This window comes from Tetrao urogallus (assembly GCF_951394365.1).
Source record: "Tetrao urogallus genome assembly, chromosome: 4".
In the NCBI taxonomy this organism is placed as follows: Eukaryota; Metazoa; Chordata; class Aves; order Galliformes; family Phasianidae; genus Tetrao; species Tetrao urogallus.
Window position 1 is genome coordinate 19,697,616 of NC_136817.1, and position 24,391 is coordinate 19,722,006.

The following is a 24,391-nucleotide window of genomic DNA, read 5'->3' on the forward strand; positions in this document are numbered from 1 at the left end:
TCAACAGAGCATTTAATTTAGTGTTTCAATTCCCTGACCGGAGGTACCAGTATTACTGAGGGAAAAGGAGAGAACAACAAAAGGAAAAGGAGGAAGAAACCTGAAGCGCAAAATAGCTCTCCCTCACATTAAATATACTGACAATACAAATACATTGACAGTAGATTGAATTTGAAAGATAAACCCACCATTTCCCCTGCTCCACCCGACTTCAAGATGGTTTCTGGAAGTTCACAGTTCTCTCAAAAGCTTAAACACTTTGGGCTCAAAATGCATGCATACTGACAAGCATAGGCCTGACAGAACCACTGCCCAAATCCTCCTCACCTCTCCTTTCAGCTATAGTGCCCACAGATAGACCCACACATCCTCATCCCCTGTGCTAGCAACTGCCATGCATCTTAGAATCATTAAGGTTGGAAAAGACCTCTAAGATAATCTAGTGCAACTGTCCACCTTCCACCAATATTGCCCACTAATCTACATTCCTCAATACCACATCTACAAGTTCTTTAGACATCTCCATGGATAGTGACTCCACCACCTCCCTTGGTGCGTGCCAATGCACTGCCACTCTTGGAGAAGGAATGTTTCCTAATATCTACTGTGAACCTCCCCTGGTACAACTCCTCAGCCTCCTCTTCTGACTGCATCTTTCTCCCTTACTCCTCTGAGCTGACTGACTCTCACTGCTCAAAAACCAACACTTTCAAAGTCAATGACCAGTGCCATATAATGACCTTCTTAAAACTTCCTTAGCAAAGAACAACACGTTCTCAGAGGGTTTTAGAGGAAAACATGCTTATTACGTTGTCTTACATCCTGTGATCGTAGAAGGCCTCCAGGAAAGAAAAACAAACCCTACACCACACCCGCTTCCTGGGATGAATTAATTTGAAAAAACCTTCACACCCATAACGAGCCACTCCATGTCAAAGCCACTTGGGGTGGAGAGCTGAAGATCCCACTGCCAACCCACTCCTGTCAGCAGGAGAGCCTGGCCGTCAGGTCCCCCTGCCAACAAACAGGAGGCCCATGCAGAGCACTGCAGCGAGCAACGTGCTCTTTTCAATCCATCCTCTCCTGTTACCACAGCACTGAAATACAAATACAAGCCTTTTCACCATTTCTGAGAATCAGTATGTTCGCTACATTCAGACATCCTGGCAAAAGCCAGTTAAAACCAGAACGTTACAGAAGCAGCAGCTTGCATTTATTCACATATCCTACAGTAAGCACCAATAAAGGGAAGAGAAGCAGACATGCTACTAATGCTGTTCCACCACCATGCAAAGAAAGAAAATGCAAGATTTGGACAATTACTTACTAGCAAAACTTTACAATTTTCGGATGTTCCCCCCCCCCCTTGAAAACAAACAAACAAACAACCTGCTTCTCATCAGCAAAACAAGACACATGCTTCCTCCACAAGCTGCACATGACTTTTCCAGCAGCAGTTAATCAGGAACTTCTTCACTGTCCCTTTCTCCATAGGCTTCTCATTTTAATAGTTACGCTGCAAAAATGTAACTGAAATGGAAACAAGTCTTGTTCTTTTAGAGCTTGGAGAAACACAGTTGCAAGTCACCTGGCAACAAGCACAGCAGCACTGACTGTCTCCAGTCCCTGGAGGAATTGCACTTCACTTCGTATGCATTTCTGTAGGACCTTTTTGCAAAAGCTGAGCTTAGCACATGCACAGCCTACTTAATGCTACACTAAGCTGAAGTTCTACTGAGCATTTAGGCCACTACTCTGACATTTAACAAGAACCACAAGTTTACAGAAAGATAATAGAATTGTACATCTACCTGACCACTGCAGGGCTAATCAAAATTGTATATAAAGGAGGGCATTCTCCAGACGCCTCTCAAACACTGACAGATGTGGGGCATCAACCACCTCACTAGGAAGCCTGTTCCAGTGTTAGACCCCCTCACCTCAAATGCTTCCTCATGTCCAGTCACTTGAAGGGACATTACAGAGAATTCAGGTGCTGATTCTTAGAAACACATAGCACAACACACCCTTCAACATCACAGTGACTATATGGTAAACTTGAGTGGGGGAGAAAGTATTTTCTTTACAGCTACATAACCCTGACCACATATAGCCTCTATGTTCCTCTTGGTCACTTCTGTCTGACCAGTCAGCCTTCCTCCCACCCTCTTTTGGCCATCGCTAGCTCACACAAAGGATCTCAGGAAAGGAAGCAGCAGCTCCTCTGGGGAGCTCATTTGAAAATAACAAATGAAAAGAATCAGTCTGCCACGATCAGTCATTTCATTTCCATCCACAAGAATCACACAGGCACGGCCTCACCAGAACTCAGTGGAGGATTCCTTCCATATATTCATGCAAGTACAGCTGTATGCAGCTCTTTAAACACCACCAACAAGCTATGCAAAAATAGTTGTGCATCCCTTTGAGGGAGATGGTGTGGTGGGAAGGCATAATCTAGTTTTGTCATAATTAAGTTAGATGGCATCTGTAATGCACTGGAACAGATAAGCATCCATCTTACTCCACCCGAAATTATCTTCTTGACAAAACTCACGCATCACAACCCACTCTTCCAAGTCAGTTTGGAGTCTGAGTTTCCAAAAGAAAAGCCCCTTTCTAAAGCTGAATGTTCAAGCACCTTTCAGAACTACAGTACATAACAAAGCCTACCCACAGACAGCTCTGTTTCTGCGTATGCATAAGCCTTCAGCTCCACTTCAAAACCAAGTATCTAGATGCACAGTGGAAATGCTCAGCAGTAGAAGCCTACTATCACATTTTTTCATTCAGAAATAAATGGCTGCTTTTTCAGTCTGTCTCACAACACCTGCTTGAAAAGGAACAATTTTCCTCAACAAAGATGCGGTCAGTTACAGCGCGGCATCCAAAAATCAGTTCTAAATTGCCATGGTTCCTGGTCATGTGTCATGGTTTTATGATTTTTGGTCATCAGTATTCCACACCATAACATCATGTAATGCACTGGGGGTGGGGTTTGATATCTGCCGAATGTTCGTCCGACGGAGAAGAACTGCATTTCCCCAGGAGGCTTTGCGGTCAGCAAGGGGATATAACTCCATGCAAGGTCACCTGATCCTTCTTCTTCGCCTGCGCTTCGCTGTCTGCGCTTCGCTATCTGCGCTTCGCTGCCTGCGCTTCGCCATCTGCACTTTGCCGTCTGTACTTCAGTCACTCAACTGGACTGCACTTCTCACCCCAGCATTGTGGTGAGGTCTATACAATTCAAACAGATTCTCTCTCTCTCTCTCATTGTATTTTACTAATACTATATTTAGTAAAATCATTTGTTCCACCTCAGATTAGTGCTGTTGTTTTCAAGTATTTTGGGGTCCCCTGCTTCCCCTTTCCCAGAGGCGCGGATCCGCAGATCCCTCCGCCCTGCTGGTCACGGAACTGGGCCGGACCAGCCCATAAACCGTTGACATTTTTGGTGGAGAATGCGGGCAACAGTTGCTTTCTAGCTGTTTAGACTCTCTGCTCTCGGAGAGTTCCGTTGGGAAAGCTTATCTGTTTTACCACTACTCTCTGAAAACGTGACCTTGAGAACTCCAGGCGGACTGCCAGTATCGTAGGATATTTGTAAACTCTGAGCTTTACTATCTTGCCTCTGTAAAAAAAAAGAAAAAAAAAAAAAAAAAAAAATGCTTTCTGTAGTGAAACTGACTCTTAAAGGGCTGCACGCTGCTGCCTCTTCTTTCCTAATGCTCAAAACATACTGGGCATTAATTAAGCTGGCCACCTTACTCTATGGAGCAATCGGCATATACAATCAATTGAAAACATGGGTGGAAATATGGACCTGGCACGTTCGTACAATGTGGCTTACAATTCCGGAGACAGCTGTCAATTTTACAGGACTGGGATTTTTTAAGGTTTCCAGTCTCACCTTTCAGCCTGTAATGCAGTTTTTGAATGAACACCTAGTCGCATTACTAATCTCCCTGAATGTATTGCTCATCATTTCGCTCAGTATTAGTATTTATTATATTTTGAGCATGTCCTCCCCAAAACCAGAGAATACTGAGTGGCAGGGAGTGTGGAGAGGTCTGGGAAAGACTTTAGACAGATGGAAATCTTCAGTCTCATGGAACTTTACTCCAGAACACCTGAAAGACCCCGAGAGTCTAAACAGCTATTTAAGGCAGGAATGTTGCGGCTTGGGCAGTTCTGAGGAGGCACATATGATTTGGGGCCTGGCTAATGCTTATCGGGCCTTATTCAATACTATCCTGGAGAGAGAGAGAGCTTCTGAAATTGAAAGGGAGAGTCTCAGGGAAAAAGTTCAAAATGAGCGAGAGAGTCTCCTGCTCCAGAGGAAAAACCTCCGATCTGAGAGAGATGCCCTCCGAATTGAGAGAGACTCCCTGCAATCCAAGCTCGACAATCTTCAATCTCAACAACACATCCTCCAATCTGAGCTAGATACTGTCATAATCGAACGAAACAAGCTCCAAGCTGAACTGGAGGATGAGAGCATTGGAACTGACCAACCTGATCAACCACAGGAGGCACCACAATCGATGTCAGTTGCCCCTGTAAGAGGACGGAAAACAAAGCGAATCTCGACTCAGTTAGAAGAGAAAAAAGAGGAGGAAAGAGGTCCAGAGGAGTGGCTCCGAGGGCCAAGAGAAGCACCTCTGAGTCCAGGGGAGGGGCCCTCAGTAAGACCACGGTCACCAACACCTACAAGGGCAAGAAGTCCTGGAAGAGCAAGAGGTGAGCAAGATATTGTTACCTTTGTTGATCGATCTCTGAAAATGAATGAAATTCGAAGTCTGAGAAAAGACTTCTCACGCCACCCAAATGAGCCTATTGCTACTTGGTTACTTCGATGCTGGGACAATGGGGCCAACAGTGTGTGGCTAGATAGTAGAGAAGCTCGCCAACTGGGTGGCATTGCTAGGGACTCAGCCATTGACAGAGGTATTAGTACATGCCAGAACCAGGCCTTCACCCTCTGGAAGCGGATGTTGTTAGCTGTAAAAGAAAGATACCCCTTCAAAGACGATCTGATGCCTGAGAAGAAGAAATGGGCTGATATGGAAGAAGGCATCCGTTATTTGAGAGAATGTGCTGTGGTGGAAACACTACATAGCCCCGATTTCATTCCTGATGAGCCAGACCAAGAGCATGATCCCGAGAGAGCCAGGTGTACACCAAACATGTGGCGTACATTCACAAAGACTGCACCAGAAAGGTACGCCAGTACATTTGCAGCTATGTATGGCAGAGGGGAAAGAAGACCCCTTATAAATGAGTTGCTTAATAAACTTCAAGACTTTGAGTTACATTTAAGCCCTCTACGAGCTTGTGTTTCAGCCATTGAAAAAGTAGCTGAAAAGCTGGACAGAATGGAGAACAAACAAGAAGATATAATAGGTAAACTATCAATCGTGCCTGATGCCGATGAATACATGGTGGTAACAGATACATCCAATGAGGAACAGAATTCCCAAAACAGCCTACTTGAGGGGCTAATCAACTTGATTTCCTCCCAGTCAGTGTCATCCAACGTCTCAGCTATCAAAAGAAGACGTCCTCCTGCTCGAACAAGTGACAACAGTAAGACCACGTCACGTTTTGCCTTGTGGCATTACCTACGCAACCATGGAGAAGATATGAAGAAGTGGCATAAGCAACCTACTCCAGCACTTCAAGCACGGGTAAAAGAATTACAAGACAAATCAACCACCAAGGTGAACTTCTCCAGAAAGGTGATTGCTCCAGTTGCTGCAGACAACGGAGGTAACAAATAGAGGGGCCCTGCCCCCAGCCAGGGGGGGGAAAGGGATAATAGAGTTTATTGGACTGTGTGGATTAGATGGCCTGGCACATCAGAATCACTAAAATATAGGGCCCTGGTGGATACTGGTGCACAGTGCACTCTAATGCCCTCGAGTCACCAAGGGACAGAATCAATTTATATTCATGGGGTGACAGGAGGTTCCCAAGAACTGACTATGTTGGAGGCCGAAATCAGCCTCACTGGTAGAGACTGGCAAAAGCACCCTATTGTGACTGGCCCAGAGGCTCCATGTATACTTGGTATTGATTACCTCAGAAGGGGATATTTTAAGGATCCCAAAGGGTATCAATGGGCCTTTGGAATAGCTGCTGTAGACACAGGTGTTAAGCAGTTATCTGTTTTGCCTGGCCTATCAGAAGATCCATCTGTTGTGGGGTTGCTACAAGTGGAAGAGCAACAGGTACCGATAGCTACAAAAACGGTGCACAGACGGCAGTATCGCACCAACAGGGATTCCTTGCTCCCCATTCAGAAGTTAATTCATCAATTAGAGAATCAGGGAGTGATCAGCAAAACTCACTCGCCTTTTAACAGCCCCATATGGCCAGTGCGTAAAGCCAGTGGAGAATGGAGGCTGACGGTGGACTACCGTGGCCTGAATGAAGTTACACCCTCATTGAGTGCTGCTGTGCCAGATATGTTAGAACTCCAATACGAACTGGAGTCAAAAGCAGCTAAGTGGTATGCCACCATTGACATTGCTAACGCCTTTTTCTCCATTCCTTTGGCCAAAGAATGTAGGCCACAGTTTGCTTTCACATGGAGGGGCATTCAGTATACCTGGAACCGTTTGCCCCAGGGGTGGAAACATAGTCCAACCATTTGCCATGGGTTGATCCAAGCTGCACTGGAACAGGGAGGTGCTCCTGAGCACTTACAGTACATTGATGACATCATTGTGTGGGGCAACACAGCAAAGGAAGTTTTTGAGAAAGGAGAGCAAATAATCCAGATCCTTCTCCGTGCTGGTTTTGCTATTAAGCGAAGCAAAGTGAAAGGACCTGCCCAGGAGATTCAGTTCCTAGGCATAAAGTGGCAAGATGGCCGTCGTCACATCCCGACAGATGTGATCAACAAAATCACTGCCATGTCTCCCCCCACTAATAAGAAAGAGACACAATCGTTTCTGGGTGTAGTGGGTTTTTGGAGAATGCATGTTCCAAACTACAGCCTCATTGTAAGCCCACTTTATCAGGTGACACGGAAGAAGAATGATTTTGTGTGGGGTCCTGAGCAGCAGCAGGCTTTTGAGCAGATTAAACAAGAGATAGCCCGTGCTGTGGCCCTGGGGCCAGTACGGATGGAACAGGATGTGAAGAACATCCTCTACACTGCTGCTGGAGAGAAAGGCCCCACTTGGAGTTTGTGGCAAAGAGCCTTAGGAGAGACCCGAGGCCGACCCTTGGGATTCTGGAGTCGAGCCTACAGGGGGTCGGAGGAGGGCTACACTCCAACTGAAAAGGAGATCTTAGCTGCGTATGAAGGGGTTCGGGCTGCTTCCGAAGTAGTCGGTACTGAAACACAGCTCCTTCTGGCACCTCGACTGCCAGTGCTGAACTGGATGTTCAAGGGAAAGGTTCCTTCCACCCATCATGCTACTGATGCCACTTGGAGTAAGTGGGTTGCACTGATTACACAACGAGCACGGATGGGGAACCTCAGCCGTCCAGGAATCCTAGAAGTCATCATGGACTGGCCTGAAGGTAAAAAGTTTGGAACACCACCAGCAGAAGATGTATCTCGTGCTAAAGAAGCCCCACCATACAATGAATTACCAGAGAATGAAAAGAAATATGCCCTGTTCACAGATGGATCGTGTCGTATTGTGGGAAAGCATCGCAGATGGAAATCTGCTGTGTGGAGCCCCACACGACAAGTTGCAGAGGCCACCGAAGGGAAAGGAGAATCAAGCCAATTTGCAGAGGTAAAGGCTGTCCAACTGGCCTTAGATGTCGCTGAACGGGAGAGGTGGCCAATGCTCTATCTCTACACTGATTCATGGATGGTAGCAAATGCCTTATGGGGGTGGTTACAGCAGTGGGAGCAAAATAATTGGCAAAGAAAGGGCAAGCCTATTTGGGCTGCTGACCTATGGAAAGATATTGCTACCCGAACAAAAAATATGGTTATAAAGGTGCGTCATGTAGATGCTCATGTGCCCAAGAGTAGAGCTACAGAAGATCAGCGAAATAACCATCAGGTAGACCAAGCTGCCAGAATTGAGGTGGCTCAAATAGACCTGGACTGGCAGAACAAGGGTGAGTTATTTTTAGCTCGGTGGGCCCATGAGACCTCAGGTCATCAAGGGAGAGACGCAACATACAAATGGGCCAGAGACCGAGGGGTGGACTTAACTATGGATGCCATTGTACAAATCATTCATGACTGTGATACATGCGCCACAATTAAACAAGCTAAGAGGATGAAACCTCTCTGGGAGGAAGGGCGATGGCAAAAGTACAAATATGGGGAGGCATGGCAGGTTGATTATATCACTTTGCCACGATCTCGCAATGGTAAGCATTATGTGCTCACCATGGTGGAGGCAACAACCGGGTGGCTCGAAACATATGCAGTACCCCATGCTACCGCCCGAAACACCATATTAGGTCTGGAGAGGCAAATCCTGTGGCGACATGGCACCCCGGAAAGAATTGAGTCAGATAATGGGACTCATTTTAAAAATTCACTTGTGGATACTTGGGCCAGAGAACATGGCATCGAGTGGATTTATCATATCCCCTATCATGCACCAGCCTCTGGTAAGATCGAACGCTACAACGGGTTGTTAAAAACCATGTTGAAAGCAATGGGTGGCGGAACATTTAAACACTGGGAGAAGCATTTGGCAGAAGCCACCTGGCTGGTTAACACCAGAGGATCAATCAGTCGAGATGGTCCTACCCAATCCAGCTCCCTACATATTGTAGAGGGAGATAAGGTCCCTGTAGTACATGTAAAGAACATGTTAGGAAAAGCAGTTTGGGTTTTTCCTGCTTCTGGGAAGGGCAAACCTCTTCGCGGAACTGTCTTTGCCCAGGGACCTGGGTCCACCTGGTGGGTGATGCAGAAAAACGGGGATGTTCAGTGTGTACCACAAGGGAATTTGATGTTGGGGGAGTGCAGTCTGTAATCCCATGTGTTAAGCATGATGTAGTGATGTAGAATAAGGGGTGGAATGTCATGGTTTTATGATTTTTGGTCATCAGTATTCCACACCATAACATCATGTAATGCACTGGGGGTGGGGTTTGATATCTGCCGAATGTTCGTCCGACGGAGAAGAACTGCATTTCCCCAGGAGGCTTTGCGGTCAGCAAGGGGATATAACTCCATGCAAGGTCACCTGATCCTTCTTCTTCGCCTGCGCTTCGCTGTCTGCGCTTCGCTATCTGCGCTTCGCTGCCTGCGCTTCGCCATCTGCACTTTGCCGTCTGTACTTCAGTCACTCAACTGGACTGCACTTCTCACCCCAGCATTGTGGTGAGGTCTATACAATTCAAACAGATTCTCTCTCTCTCTCTCATTGTATTTTACTAATACTATATTTAGTAAAATCATTTGTTCCACCTCAGATTAGTGCTGTTGTTTTCAAGTATTTTGGGGTCCCCTGCTTCCCCTTTCCCAGAGGCGCGGATCCGCAGATCCCTCCGCCCTGCTGGTCACGGAACTGGGCCGGACCAGCCCATAAACCGTTGACATCATGCTGTCACACCGATGATGGAGGGTGAAGAAAAACAGAAGGTAAATAAAATAAATCCATTCAGAATATTGGAAACTGTCCTCAAAGAGATTTGCTCGGTGTTACCTGAAGACAACTACATACAGCAAACTTTCAGGTAAGCATTTGTAGTCTTTCAAAACGCAAAGGATACACGTTTTGTACAGAAAAATGGAATTCCTAAAATGGAGGCTCAAATTTGATTCAGTATTTCCAAGAGATCAATTCTTACCAAAAGGTAAGATAAAGTTGTATATTGGTTTTCATTTTTCAGGAAGATGTACAAAGATATTATTTTTCCAACCAGAGCACGTGTGGTTCAAGAAAAGAACACAGCCCAAAAATATCAACAAGATGAAATAAGGATGACTAAAAAGCAAATCTCCTTGTACAGTCATTGCTGCAATGATGCTGACAGTTTCGGAAGAGGGTATATAGAAGGACAGTTAGGAGAAAAAGCAAATGCTGAAGGCTTCAGCAATCTTGTGCATGCATGAATGGGGAATGTAGTGTCAGCAAGCAAGATAACAGCTTCTACTTACAACGGCCTGCACAACCCCAAAAATAAATTGTCAGCACCTCTGCAAACATTAATGCTACACTAGGTTTCTTACTGTTCACCTTTAGCAATGACTGAACACAATCCTGGACACAGAAGTTACATCACCCATCTACAACAGCACTGTAAACCTCTGAAATTATTCTGCTCAGCTTTTTAAGATATTTGACTCTCTCAGGGAGTCAAATGCAAAACCTATTGCTTAAAATGGATTGGATGCTTTTGTACACTTTCTTTTGCTCTTCTAGGCTCATATGCCAGAAGATTCAAATAATGAAATCTGAAAAAAGGCCCTATAACATGCCATTTTTTCCACTAGAGATGGTTTAATACAATGATGTTCAAAAGTACTTTCTGCTTTTCTTAAAAAGCTTTAACAGCTAGACATTTTGCCAATAGGTGGCACCAACACGAATTAAATTAAGAGCTTTGTCCTTGCTGAGGGACAAACATTCCTCTCAAACACCTCTGTGCACTAGCATTAAATGCACACTTTGTTGTTACTGAATCAAGCCATACAAAGTCAGGGGACCATAGCTCATATTAGAAGTCATCATGATCTCAAGCAACTTATTCTTAAATAATAAACACCTAATACTTATCGTAAACCAAAACATTTTTGGTCTCATCAATCAACTGCAAAGGTACACATACCTGTTCAGTCCTACTTATTGCTGGTCCTGTACTTGCACAGTTTACTTCATTACATAGCAGCTAGCCACTCACTGCTGTCCACTCATGCCGCATCAACTGCTTCTCACAGTTGCTGCTGTACCTTTTCTTACTGAAAACACCATGTCAGGAAAATCCCATGCCTCAAGCTGTTTGTTATTTTTATTATGTGCCCTAAGTCAATACCCAGGCACTAACAATGAAGGCGCGTTCACAACGCAACCCTGCCATCAGAAAATGGAAATAGCTACAAGACCAACCCCAGGCTGGAATCAAACTGAAGAGATACCCACTACACAAAAGAGAGCGGCTCATTTACTAGTAGAGAAAGGGCAATATCACACACTAACCAATCAGACGATTACAGATAGGCAAACAGGTACTGGGGAAAGAGATTAAAAAAAAAAAAAAAGAAAAATGGGACTGTGTAAACACTCCCATTTTGCAAAAAGCTCATGTTTATAGCTACTCACCATGAAATCTAGCAGCGCAAGGTAGTGATATGCTCTGGCATGAAGAAAGGAAACTATGAAATGGTAACACTACTAAAGTGGTGGTCTGTTCTATGAGCATTGATTTTCCTGTTTGGTTGTTTTCTTCCACGCGGCGCAAAGCTGTGCTCTGTGTATGTGTGTTCATTCCAATGCTTAAAGCAGGTACGACGGATCCTTTTTCTTTGAACTCTCCTTCAGACCCGTCATCAGATTAAAAAAAAACATGTTTTTACTCCTTCAAAAGGAAACAAGAAAACCAAAACACAAAACCCTTTACAAATATGTACTTAACCCTCTACAGTCTGGGGGTTGTTCTTAAAGTTTTGCTGTGAACCGACTGAGACTGGAAACTTATGGAGATGAAAGCCTTAGTAGAGAAAATAAAAGGTAAAAAAATCTGCCTTTAATGTGCTGAACTACAATAGGATTGTACTGTAGGCTAGAGCTGAACTACAGCTTTGTTCCACACAAATCAAAAGACATCATTTTCTTTGAGGAACAGTTATTTAAATATAAAAGCTCAGTTGGAAGGATCTTCAAACTGCCTGACCGCCGCACAGAAACCTGAAGTACATAAATGAGAGCACTGTCCAAACACTGTTTGAACACTGACAGTGTGGGGCATCGACCACTCCACTAGGAAGCCTGTTCCACAAGAGGCCATAAAAAAAAAAAAAATGCAGAATCAGCTTAACCACAGAATAAGTGGAACTTAACTTATCTCCTTTGTCAGAACAAACAGCACCAGGATTTTTACATCTATTTTGCAGAGCAAGGCACTTGCAGCTTCAGAAAAGCCTCTTCTCTTCAGTGCTCAGTGTATAGTTAACTGGATAAACTCCAGTGAGACCAAAAAATGATCATCAGTAATTAATTGCAGGAGCCTAAACTGCAAAAATATATTCCCCAAATCAATTCTTCACGCAACAGTGCTGCACAAATGGAAATACAAGCTTAGCAAGATTGATTTTTTTCATAATGCACTCAGAGTTAACTTCCCCATTTCATTTTATTACTTTATGAAACACATTTTCTATTCAATTCTCATCTAAGAAATGTTAATATTTCTCTGTGATGCATGCTTGCACAAAAATTAATGCTAACTTTGCCTCCTTTTGGTACAATCAATATACCCCACAGGGATGGATATCTAACTCTATTTTAGGATGTAAAAGAAATGTACATCAGTGTTGTATTTTCAGAAATTCAAGGACGGACTCCAAACTCTTCAGACTAATAATCAAATTGTCTCCCAGCCAACCCCGTGCCTCCTGGGGTGCTTCTTCTCTATGTTTCTAAATTATTTTTTCTTCCATTACACCCATATCACCTTTAAAAGCTTTCCTATGTGACACAAGGAACTAAACCCAAGATCTCTTTGGTTTAGTTTACAAACAAATCCATTCTTATAACAGAATCATAGAATGCCTTGAGTTGGAAGGGACCATAATGCCCCCCAGCTCCAACCTCTGCTGGGGGCTGGGTGCCCCCCACCAGCTCAAGGCTGCCCAGGTCCCACCCAATCTGGCCTTGGACACCTCCAGGGAAGAAGCACCCCCAGCACTCTGTGCAGCCTCAACACCCTCTTCCTAACACCTAATCCATGAATGTTCAATCCCCTGGCTTGCCTGAGCTACGCTGAATGAAAAATTGTCTATGGCTGCACCTATGAAGGTTGCAGCACAAGAAATGCCTTCTAATTATTTTCATAGTAACAAGAATAAATACAAAGAGCACAATAACACTGTTTCATAGAGCAAATTCTCAGCTACACAACACACTTTTTCAACAAAGTCACCAGCATTAGCTCTGCTTCGCACATACTTCCATACCAGAAATCATTCTGTCAGACTGCCTCTCTGCTGCCATCTGTCACACAGCAACAAAATGTAATGAATATTGGTGGGAAGGTTCAACCTCTACTGCTCTACCACCAACATCTGCCGCGGGTATTGTAGGCCAACATCATAAAATAAGAGGCATTACTTTTGGAACAGTCTTCATAAAAACTGTGGGTGATGGGCTGCACTGATATCAGGACATGCCTGATAACTTAAATCTGCTCTTCTTTTAGTTTAAAGCCATCTCCCCTTGTCCTGTCATTATCAGACCATAAAATATGTTGATCCCCTCCTGCTTGTAAACTCCTTTAACTCATACTGTCCATTGTTTTCTATTATGGTTAGGTGGATCTCAAACGTATCTGTTCAAGCAAAAATTTTGTTTGATAATTTTTCCATCAATAAAATTTCTTGAAGATATCCCACAGCTCTGGTACATTTTGAGAACACCCATAAAAAAGTATATACATCTTCAATATAAGCACAAATGTAAGATGCAAGTTCACATGCATTTCAAAAGGTAGACGTTGCCAAATCAATGCAGAGAGATTTAAGAGCACTCTGTACTGCAACATAAAAATGCAATATGATGAGTCAAAATAAAGTCTGACTAATAATTACACTGTAATTCCTAATTCTGTGCTTTGAAAGAACAGATACTTTAAAGAATGGATTGCAGGAATAAATAAGAGCAAGCAACATTCTCAGCATAAGAATTTGCAGTGCCAGAAATCCAAGATGCAGCAAGTTCTGAAGATTAAAAAAAATATAGCTGCAATCTTTTTCTTGACCCATCAGCTTAGATGGGAACAGTATGGCAGGGGGGTGGAAATACACCATGGAGATTTTAGAACAATCAGGCAAATAAAATAGAACTGAGATACTAATTGCACAGCATTCCTAAAATCCGTCTAAAAATCCCCCATAAACTGATCTATTTCTGGAATTCAGATAGCTTTGCAAAATGAAAACAACAGATATGACTGGTAACAAACAGGATTCTTACCTTTCTGCCTCTTCACTTGGGGAAAATTGCTGATTGTGGTTGCCTGAACTATTTCCACTACAATCTGATACCTAGTTTTAAAAACAGCAGCAGATAAAGAGGGAGGAGAGAAAGAAAACAAAGAAACGACAGTGTTAATTGTTACCTATCTATAATATATATATATATATGTTTTTTGTTTTTTTTTTTTACAGTACATTCCTTATACAGCATAATTAAGAATGAATAAAAAACACCTCTCCCTTCCCTTAAAACTGAGCTGTTGCTCAGTACGTTTACAACCTAAGCAATGTGCACACAGGGAAGAGAGCAGGGAAAAAGACAGTCTTGAAACAAATGGAAAACTCCCAACTTGCAATAGTATTCCTTTCTCTCTAATGTTTCCATGGCACAGACACTTAGTAAACACAGTAAGTCATGCCTTTAACATGAAGAGTAAATACAAATTTGCTGTAGGAAACTAGGATGGGAATTCAGTTCAAGATCAGACAGCTGTATATTAAGGTTCTTCTAGCTAGCGTACATATATGGAGCTTTTGCACTTCTAGGGGTAGGAAAAAGTTCTAAAGTACTCCACCCGAGGAATAATTATAAGCAGCTTATCACTCAGATCTATACTATACACAATGCAAAACAGCTACCACAGTTAGTAAACTGAATTTTAACATCAGTTTTGTAACAGCAAAGGAAACAGTTTCCAATTAAATCTTCTACAAACATCAAAATCCGGGTCACGGCAACCTTTCACATTTCTCTCAGAACATTTACTTTGGAAACTAGTAATACCAGTAATAAAGAAGTCTTCCAGTAAATTTAACTCATCTCTGTAGGAGTTCCCTAACCTCGATCAATCAACTCTCTGATAAAGCCTAGTGCCCCATGGGAAGTCTTCCACGACTACTTAATCCTCTGTTTAAGAGAAGACCTGTGACCCATACAATATATGGTCCTTCATCTATGGTTCACCAATGTTATCCATTTCTCCCCATCCTTCCTTCCTCCTGTAAATTTTTTAGTGTTTGTTTGGACAATCTTTGCCTTTTCATAAGCGTACCGCCTACATTCACTTACAACTACACTTTCCAGGTGCTTTTTTCTGCAGTGATCCTGATTCTACACAACTCCTTCAACACCAAACAGAAACTCAAGAAGCTGATTTACCTAAGCAGTAATTCTATGATAACATGTTTGCAAATATTTCATTTTTTAACCCTATTTCCTTTTGCCATTATTTTTCCCTCGTTTCCAGCCATCACCATAGTTCTTGTTCAATACTTTGGAGTAGGAAAAGCCCCACAAGGAGCCTGCGTTTAACTCTCTGCTCAGACACAGGCTTCCCTAACAATTCTGAGCAGCTCACTTAGGCTTTTGGTGCCTTGGTTCTTTCATCTGTAAAATGGGCCACTCACCTCACTCCAGCATTCTAAGGTTAAAAACACTGGACATGATGAAATTACCAAATACCACAGAACAGACAACCAAATAAATACTACCATATGGAAGGTGGTCCCCACTTCTACAGCTTCCCTTCTTCCAAAATTTACACCCATTTGTTCACGTTCCTGGTTTTATACCTTACCGTTATCAATACAATAGTAAGCCTTTTCTTCTGTTCTTTACTTTAAGGGAGATGCTCCAAGCTACATCACCAAAGACATCATTTAACCTGACCCTCCTGGGCCCAAACCACCACCCCAGTCACACTGACCTGCCAGGCTGCAGCCCATTTTCTCTACAAGTTTGGTCTGAACATTCTAGCTGCACACCCTGTGGTGACAGGTGAGTAAACATCTCTGAAACTTCTAGAAGAAGTGACATGCTCATTTGATTTTCAAGAAGTGAACTGTACACAACAAACAGGACCAATCACAGTCTCACATGTACCTTCCCACTCTTATCTCTTCCTCAGCTCTTCGTCACGTTCATCCCTTTCCCTCACATCTTAAGTAGAAGACAGCACAGAACATGAGATAACAGCCCTTCTTACCATGAATTGCTTATTGACCTTCTGCTGCTCTATTAATAACAGAATAAATAAAACACTTTTAAAGCAGAAGTAAGAAGCAGCCAGCACCATGGCTGGCTTATTTCCTTATCACTGTTTACTCCATACTACGTTAATTCATCATGTCTTATCTCCAGTATTCTTCTGACAGAAGTAAATTCATTTCACATCTCATGCAGAAATCATCTTTCCTTCCTCATTCGTAGCAGCCTTCCAATTTTTATCTATGCTAACTTAAATCTGAGGAGAAACGAGGGTGAAATTTCCCTGTATAACTCTCTTCTTGAAAGAAATAAGGACAACACACTTTGTGGAGACTTGATACAATAGAAATTAAACTTTGCCTCACTTCATCATAACAACAAAGGTAAACATTAGAAGGGTGACTTTGAGAGAAGTTTGTAGATAACACAACATTCCCTTCCCTGGAAGCTTTTTTTTTTTTCCCCCCAAACAAATCCTAATTTTAAGAACACAAAGCTATGAATGGGAAAAAAGAAAAATTACAAAATACATCCTCAGAAAACTCTCAATTACTTTTTACAAAAATAAACATCAGTTCCACAAATGTCCTCTACAAAAACAGAAAGATGTTTCCAAGAAGCAGAGAAATTCTGTTAAGAGATAAAGTGAACCAAAGTGAGAGGCCCTGTACAGATATTAATGAACTGTGAATTCAAAACTTTTACAGAAGTAATGATAAATAGTTCTTGCAGCACTTAAGTTCCACAAAGAGAAACCATACAACCAACACAAAAATCAATAGTTTGTTTTGTTTTTTTTTTTCTTTAAGGCAATGCTTCTAACCACGGAGAGGAACAAAAAGATTAAGAAAATCTTAGCACCATTACTAGCCTTTAAGGGAAAGCCTTTTTGCAAGGCAGAAAGCAGGTACACTTCCTTAGAAGGAGATGCAGCACACACAGCTTCTCCTTCCTGATCTCCTCACCAAAAGCAACAAAATCCTTTACCCACAGGTATTTGATGATCTAGCTGAGAATTCTTCCCTACTTACCAATAACATATATCTGATTCTTGTCACAAGAAAGCTTAACAAGGCCGTGCTAATGAGATCAGCCTGAAAAGATACTCTGGGGTGGCGGTTTGGGCCCAGGAGGATCAGGTTAAATGATGTCTTTAGGGATGTAACTGTGCTGTAATGTCACATGCATACATATTAGAGCATTCAGGAACTTGAGCTTTCTTGGCCACAGCCAGTCAAGAGTCTAAGGAATTTTTATCAGTGCTTCACAGACTGTTTTATTCAACAAAACATTTTATGTTTATTTTAGTAAATAGACGGTAATTAAATTCATCTGCCAAGATAAAGCACAGCAGGGATGTTTCAAAGAAATATTGAGTTTCCCAGCAACTACAGTGCCTCGGGATAATTTCCTGAAAGCTAAGCCTACACAAAAAATTGTAACTACTTAAATTCATTCTTCTCCAAGATGTTACGTGGCAACATCAGTAGCAATAGGAGGAGGCTGAACATTCATAAATGCCATACACCAGCTCAGAATAGCTGGTGAAAAAAGATTTCCAAGTAAAACCAGGAAACAAAACTTGTGATAAATGAGTTTTATTTTTCAGAAAAGACAGGTTTCCCAGTTAGATGCTAAGTACACCATACCAGTAATTTATTTCCAGTAGGATGACAACTGGAAGCACTCACCCCACTCCCATCACTCTAAGGGAACCTAACTATGCTCTCTTGAGTTCCAAGGGCTTATTTTGCTCTTAGATGGTTTAACTTTTAAGTTGTCCTGTGTAGAGTCAGGAGTTGGAGTTGATAATAATACTTGTGGGTCCCTTCCAACTCAGGATATTCAGTGATTCACTAATACTCTTTAATTTCTTCTTTATAAGTTTCTCCCGTGGTTTGCGGATGGGAAATACAACCTGAAATACTACTTAGTGTGTTCATCTCAAGTATCATTTGTTTTGCTCATCCATATAGAGACCGCTGTTTGGTTTCCTTGACATAAATCTGCAAATTCTCTTTGGCATATCGTGAAAGCTTTACAAAATATACTATCTAACTTGGAGAGGACTACAGGTAGGCCCATTTCTCTTTAAGTGCTGGAGACCAAAAAGAAGAGGAATCTCTTTTCCCACAGAGGAATGCTTTCCATGGATGTTTCCATTAGGGACAGGCTCTGCACAGCAGAAGAAAGAGCACAGTCCTCAAAATCAAACACTATTTTTCTCTTTAAAATTAAATTAGATTTTCTTGAATATTTTCCATTTAAATACTGATCAATATTACATGGGGTGCAGAACATATCATAAAATGATGGTTGTCAGACTCCACAGGGCAGAAAAGAAAAAACCTCATTGCAGCCAAAACCATATAATTCCATGAAGCAAATTCACTACCCAATATTAGAGAACACAGTTTAGGATGACCTATCTGCTAAAAAGAGAGCACAATGAGTGCATTAATATGCCAGAAGAAAAACAACAGAAGAGTTGGGTTTCTTTTGAAACAAGCAGATCCATTAGTGTGATTATGCTTCTAAATATGACGTCAATTAGGTTTTAGATGGAGTCTAATAGAGACTAATTTCTGCTCTCAGTAAAGGCACACTGGCCCAGAGTAAAGAGCAAATTTTACAGCAGATGAGCAGTAAGTAGCCAAGCAACAAGATCATTTCACCATCACCTAAATGCATTTTCCTGTCTCAGAAATGCAAGTGGTTTCAGAACCAGGGAAAAGAACAACAGAAAGTATTTATGCTGCCCACAATATTCCATCTTGGTACACCCATCACTTGGCCTGATCAAGCTGAGTCTAACAAAAGGTTTGGGTCACAACACATGCCCCAGAGTGCTCCAAATGGAATCGATGTGCTTGTGTCTTTCAGATGTTGCTGCAGCCATTTAGGAAGAAAGCTGACTTGTGGCAGTAATTAAAGTGAGCAAGGGAAAAGGAAAAATAACAGTTCTGGCTAGTGGTGACAGATTAGGACCCGTACTCTGAAAACGGGTTCAACAGCTTTCTAAAGCTTTAGTATGCTCAACAAAACCAAAATAATACAAAAATTCTATCTGGATATTACCCCTCTGGCCTGCTCCCCAGGCTTCACTTGCTCTTTATCCTTTCTCTTGCATCAGAAATCACAGGAGAAACAGCACAGCTGTAAATATAAAGCCAGTATAAAGATCATCTCACGCTTGAGCAAACAGGTTCAAGATGCATGTGGGTATGTTATGATGGAAGTTGGAAGGAAAATTAGGTGGCAACTGAGATTTTTTGAAAGGAATGGAAAATAAGTACAAAAGGGTGTACATATTATTTTACTGGGAAACAGCAACAAGCAGCACATTGAATATGTAGGAAACAGGGTTTTCTTAACGTCTTTAAGGTACTTTTCACAGTTCATCAAAATGTTTAAGGATGCAACTGGGAAACAACTCCCTGCAACAGTCCAGAAACACCTCTATGTCACTGGTAAAGTGTGCTGGAACTCAAACCTTTCTATGTCAGAAAATCACACACTGCAAACTGTGCTGAGTTCCAGCTAAGTGGAATTTTTTAACATTTTCTACCATGAAACTGAGAAGCTGACTATATTACAGATTAATGAATACCGTAGCTTGTCATCTTTACTGTCTCTGCTTCACCAAAAGAAAAAAAATTGAATTGAAAATACACTTCATTCAAATCTCAGTAACTGGCTAGCAAAAGCAGCATATTTAGTTTCAAATAAGCTATAGTGAAGTATCAAGTACCTCAATTGTTTCAGGAATTCAACATCGGTGTTGCTGCTAATCAGCTTGATGAACTCCTCATACGAAGGAGCATATGTGTAGTCTTTCTTCTGATGCTCATTCATCTGTTCTCTGTACTCCAGCTGGCTGAGTAGCATTTGGTTGATATAATCTGGATCACCCAGCAGTTCCACCACTGGTTTCAGTACTGGAGAGGAAAAATATTTTAAAACAAAATCCTTATGTTGAGGAGTAACTGTTGTACTTCACGAGAATACTACAGACAAAAGGCAAGAATAGATGCAAAAAAATCAATAAGAATTTCAAACCAGTCTCCAGGACTATAAAGTACATTTGAGACCTCATGCATATCTCTTCATAATAAAACTGTTTGTGCCATTACCCAAACTAATGTACACTGATGAAGCTGAGTCTCGTTTGGGAAATTTCAAGCATATTTTTCCTTTTGTTGTGCGTCTTGGAAACTATAACATTAAATTTTCATTTGTAATGGCTGTATAGTGAACTGAATTGCATAATGCTCTCACAGCTTCATAACTTCAGAGTTTGAATTCAATGATATTAAAAAACGGCAAGCATATTCATAATCTAATTAAAGCGTATCTGATAAAATGAAAAGCATAATAGAAAACCTTCATTAAAAAACTGGATAATTGAAAGTCTAAAACAAATCAAGTCTGGTATCATAATTCAATCATAATCACATCTATGGATTCTGTGCATCTGAATGAAGCTCAACACGTCAAAATTACTCATGCAGTCACTAAAATTAGTGCCACTGAAGACTGCAAAAGGGTTCCCCTATGGAAAAAAAAGATAGAAGGAATAGACAAAATGAATTTTATCCTGAAAGGTGTAAGGAAACTTGGCAACAAGTCCGGACAGTCAAGTAAGTACATGCTTAATTTGAAAAACATAAAGTGCCTAATTGGCCATCACCGAAAATAAAATATCAGTACTTAAAAGCATAGCATCAAGACATACATAAAGATGTCTGTAATTATTAATACCGTACATGTGTACATGTTTAATTAACTCTGATCTTTCATCTACCTTTTGTTGCAAGTATTTCTGCAAGGACTATGCGCAAGCTGACAGACTGGACATCCTTTGAGGGTAGAAGACAACACACCAGAATTTGAGAACATTTTTGCAGGAACCTTACTTCTTCATCAGAATTCCTCAAGCATGGGTGCAACAAAAAAGGTCTTGGTGGATCTTCCTGCCTAAGAAAAGAAAGGTGAAAAAGAAACAAAAAAAAAAGGAAGAGAAAGAAGGAGAGAGACATAACTTGCATACCACTTCTATTATGATTATTCACAATTTTTTAAAATATTAAAAACATGAAAAATTCATTATCAGGTTAAAGAAAAACTTCAGTAAATAAACACTTTGACTCTCGTGTATTTTTAAATGGGTTTTTGTTTTATGTTTTTTTTGTTTTCTTGTTTTGCTTTTTTGTTTTGTTTTTGTTTTTTGTTTGTTTTTTATTATTTATTTATAGCCTACTATGACACATTTTCGAATTCCTTTGCTCTGCTGGTGTTTTCACCCACCAAAACAGAAATGCTGCATCAAATAGAAACAGTAGAACAGTCCAACACCTGGAAGGAAAAAAGACCAAGAGCACAGAATAACCATAAAGGAGCCCCCATTTCTCTACACTTCTCAGGGGCAGGAGGTAGAAGAAGGTGGATGGGGGAAAGGTATTTTTAGTTTGCTTTTGGTTCTCAGTCTCCAGTCTTGTTAATAGATGGCAATAAGTTACATTCATGACCCTATAGTGAGTCTGTTTTACTCACATGGTAACCGGTGACTGAACTCCCCGTCTTTACCTCAACCCTCGAGCTCTTTTCCATCGTATTTTATCCCTCTCCTCCTTTGAGGAGGGTCAGCGAGAAAGCAGCCACAGAGTTTAGCTGCCCGCCAGTGTGAAGCCACTGCATAAGCAGAGTACTTGGGATCATTTCTGGTTTGAGAAACAGGTCTAACTGCTAAATAATGAAGGTATGTTCTTTCCTTCATAACTGGCAAACAGACAATATCATATGTTTGACCTAGCTTTCCTAAAACATCAGTTTTCAGCCTGTCACCTCCAGACTACATCACACTGCTCTGAGCAAGACACCTATAGTAACAGACCTGGTATTATCACTCATGTACACTGTAAACAAGCAACAGATTTAGAGGAGGATTAACAACAGCAAAAAATAAAATAAATTTAGAAGTATTCAGTAAGGATGGCAAATAGAAGAAGTGACTCCCACAGAGCTGGGAAACAAACACCAAACAAGTGACATCAGCAGTTCTGCAAATCAGAACTGAGCACATGGTTAACAGTCAGTGCAGTATATCCAGTGTGAAAATGGGAAGCATAACACTGTAAGGGTGCAAACCTCACACACCTTGACTGCACAGCCAGCAATGACCAGTCCACCTCCTTGCAGATGCCAATGGCTTCCTGGGCTTTTCAGTATTCCTCTGACTGGATGTGCCATGCTAACTTCATAATGGAGGTCATGATGGTACATTTCCTTTTGTATCAAAATGATTCTAGAAGCACAGACAAGGCGCTCTAGCAGTCCTCTCACATCCACATGCCTGGGGCAGCCCAACCACACATATATAGTTAAACAGCATGGTGATCAAATCAGTGATTACAAGGAGACAGACACAGCATCATCCCAGAGGCCCAGAGCCTCAGCAGAAGGCCCTCAGGTGCTACATGTCCCATCCTCCATATGTCCGCTTCCCTCTCAGAGCTGGAGGCTGCTGCCCTGCTTAGCATCAACCAACTGAGGCTCACAGAGCTGCTCCAAGCCTATAGCCTTAGTGTGGGAAAAGTGAAAAAGAACTGTATGCTGCCAAACCAGAAATTTCTGCTTGTGCATCAGTGCATGGCTACCAGTGACAGACAGCACTGCACAACTGGTCTTCGCTAGCGAGTCCACAAAGGAGCAAATCTGCTGCAACAGTAACACTGCTGTAATAGCACAAGTCATTTGTTTCAAGGTGGCCAAATCAGGTTCTTAAATTCATATTCAGAAGAAGGAGAATGTGAAAATGTCACTTGCTTTCAATTTGACTGAAGCTTATTTATTCAGTCCCAAATCAAATGTTTTGTATTCAAATATGGATAATGGAGAGGGTTTCAATTCTACAAGTAAGACTAATTTCAGAACAAGTCCCTTGGAACAGCTTGGATGTGAATACTGTTTGCTCTTCAGAGAAGCAGTGTATGAGATGTGCAGATTTCATTACTAACTAGCACAGGTGGTGCAGCTGATGTAGCTCCAAAAGCTGTTAATCTCGTTCTGGTAGGATCTCTTCTCTCCGGCAACTGAATACCTGGCTATTTTCCTCAGCACATTTCCATTGCTCTTGCATCCTCCAGATACAACCTACTGCCTCCTTAACAACACATCAGCCACCACATCACATGCTGTCCCTAAAGGCATTCATTATTTATCCAAAATCGGATACATCCCAGGCAGACAGAAAGTCTGGGCCATTTCTGTGCAGCCACCTCTCAGGGAAGCCAGGTCTTCCTCCTCTGGACAGGTTGAGCCACCCCATCAGCCACTTCAAAACACCGCCAGAAGCAGGAGCTAAATGCCAGGGAACAGGTGACATCCACTCAGCGTCTGCTAGCTGGCAGCAGACCCATTCCTAACAAGCAGTTCCTGGTATTTAGAACAATGATAGAGAACCTGAACTAAAAACAAGCGGCAACTGTTCCGCCAGCTGGGAGCACACACTAACACACAGCCCTACCTTCCCGGACAAACTTACCTAATTTGTGGGACACAGCGCACAGTTACTAGATCAAGCATGTGCAAAGCATGAAGGCCAGCTGTTATGCACATAGTATTTCACCAAATCGAGATTAAAGTCCCTTTCGCCATCAGTATCTTTCTAAACACATCCACATGCAGCATCAATATCCCAAGGAATGTCAGGTCTGTTTGGGACTGCCAACACCCTGGAGTATTTACTGCACCTATACCATCATGCATGCAGAAGTCATTTCTCATCATCTTTGCCTTCCTGTTGTACACATTTATTCCCTGCCAACAGCCAGTACATGCAGATAGGCTGAGTTAGACCCCTGCCAGGACTTCTCTGCTACAGTGAACAGAACAAACAGAAAACTACACAGAATAAACAAGCAGAATGGCAAATCTCTGGTTCTTGTTTCTTTAACTCAACTAACGCATTTTTGCCTGAGGGACTATGAGGGGGAAAGGGAGCTGCATGCACTGCAGCTGACAGGCCATTTAAAGTTTCCTTTGTTTTCTGGCAAATTCTCCATTACCTATGAGGATATGACTCTCTGCAAAGGAGGTTCTTTCAGTTACTTTCCTTCTATTTGCTTTAATATAAACATCAGCTTGTAAGGAAAATATACTATTCATCGATTAAATATCTGCCCAGAAAGCAGCATCCCTTCTGACTCAGGCTTCTCTTTCACACCTACCAGTGAAATATCTGAGCAATAAGAGATCACAGAAGGAAAAACAAGCGCCAC

At 42.0% G+C, this 24,391-nt stretch overlaps 1 protein-coding gene across 1 annotated transcript in view; it reads right to left on the reverse strand.

The window, feature by feature from the left end:
• SNX25 (sorting nexin 25) overlaps nt 1-24,391 on the reverse strand; it is a gene marked incomplete at both ends in the record, with an annotated part of 64,387 nt that overhangs the window by 22,623 nt on the left and 17,373 nt on the right. The window contains 3 exons of the mRNA XM_079534859.1: nt 14,124-14,194; nt 19,864-20,050; nt 20,917-21,089. Coding sequence (XP_079390985.1) covers nt 14,124-14,194; nt 19,864-20,050; nt 20,917-21,089 — 431 coding nt within the window. The remainder of the gene's footprint in view (nt 1-14,123; nt 14,195-19,863; nt 20,051-20,916; nt 21,090-24,391) is intronic.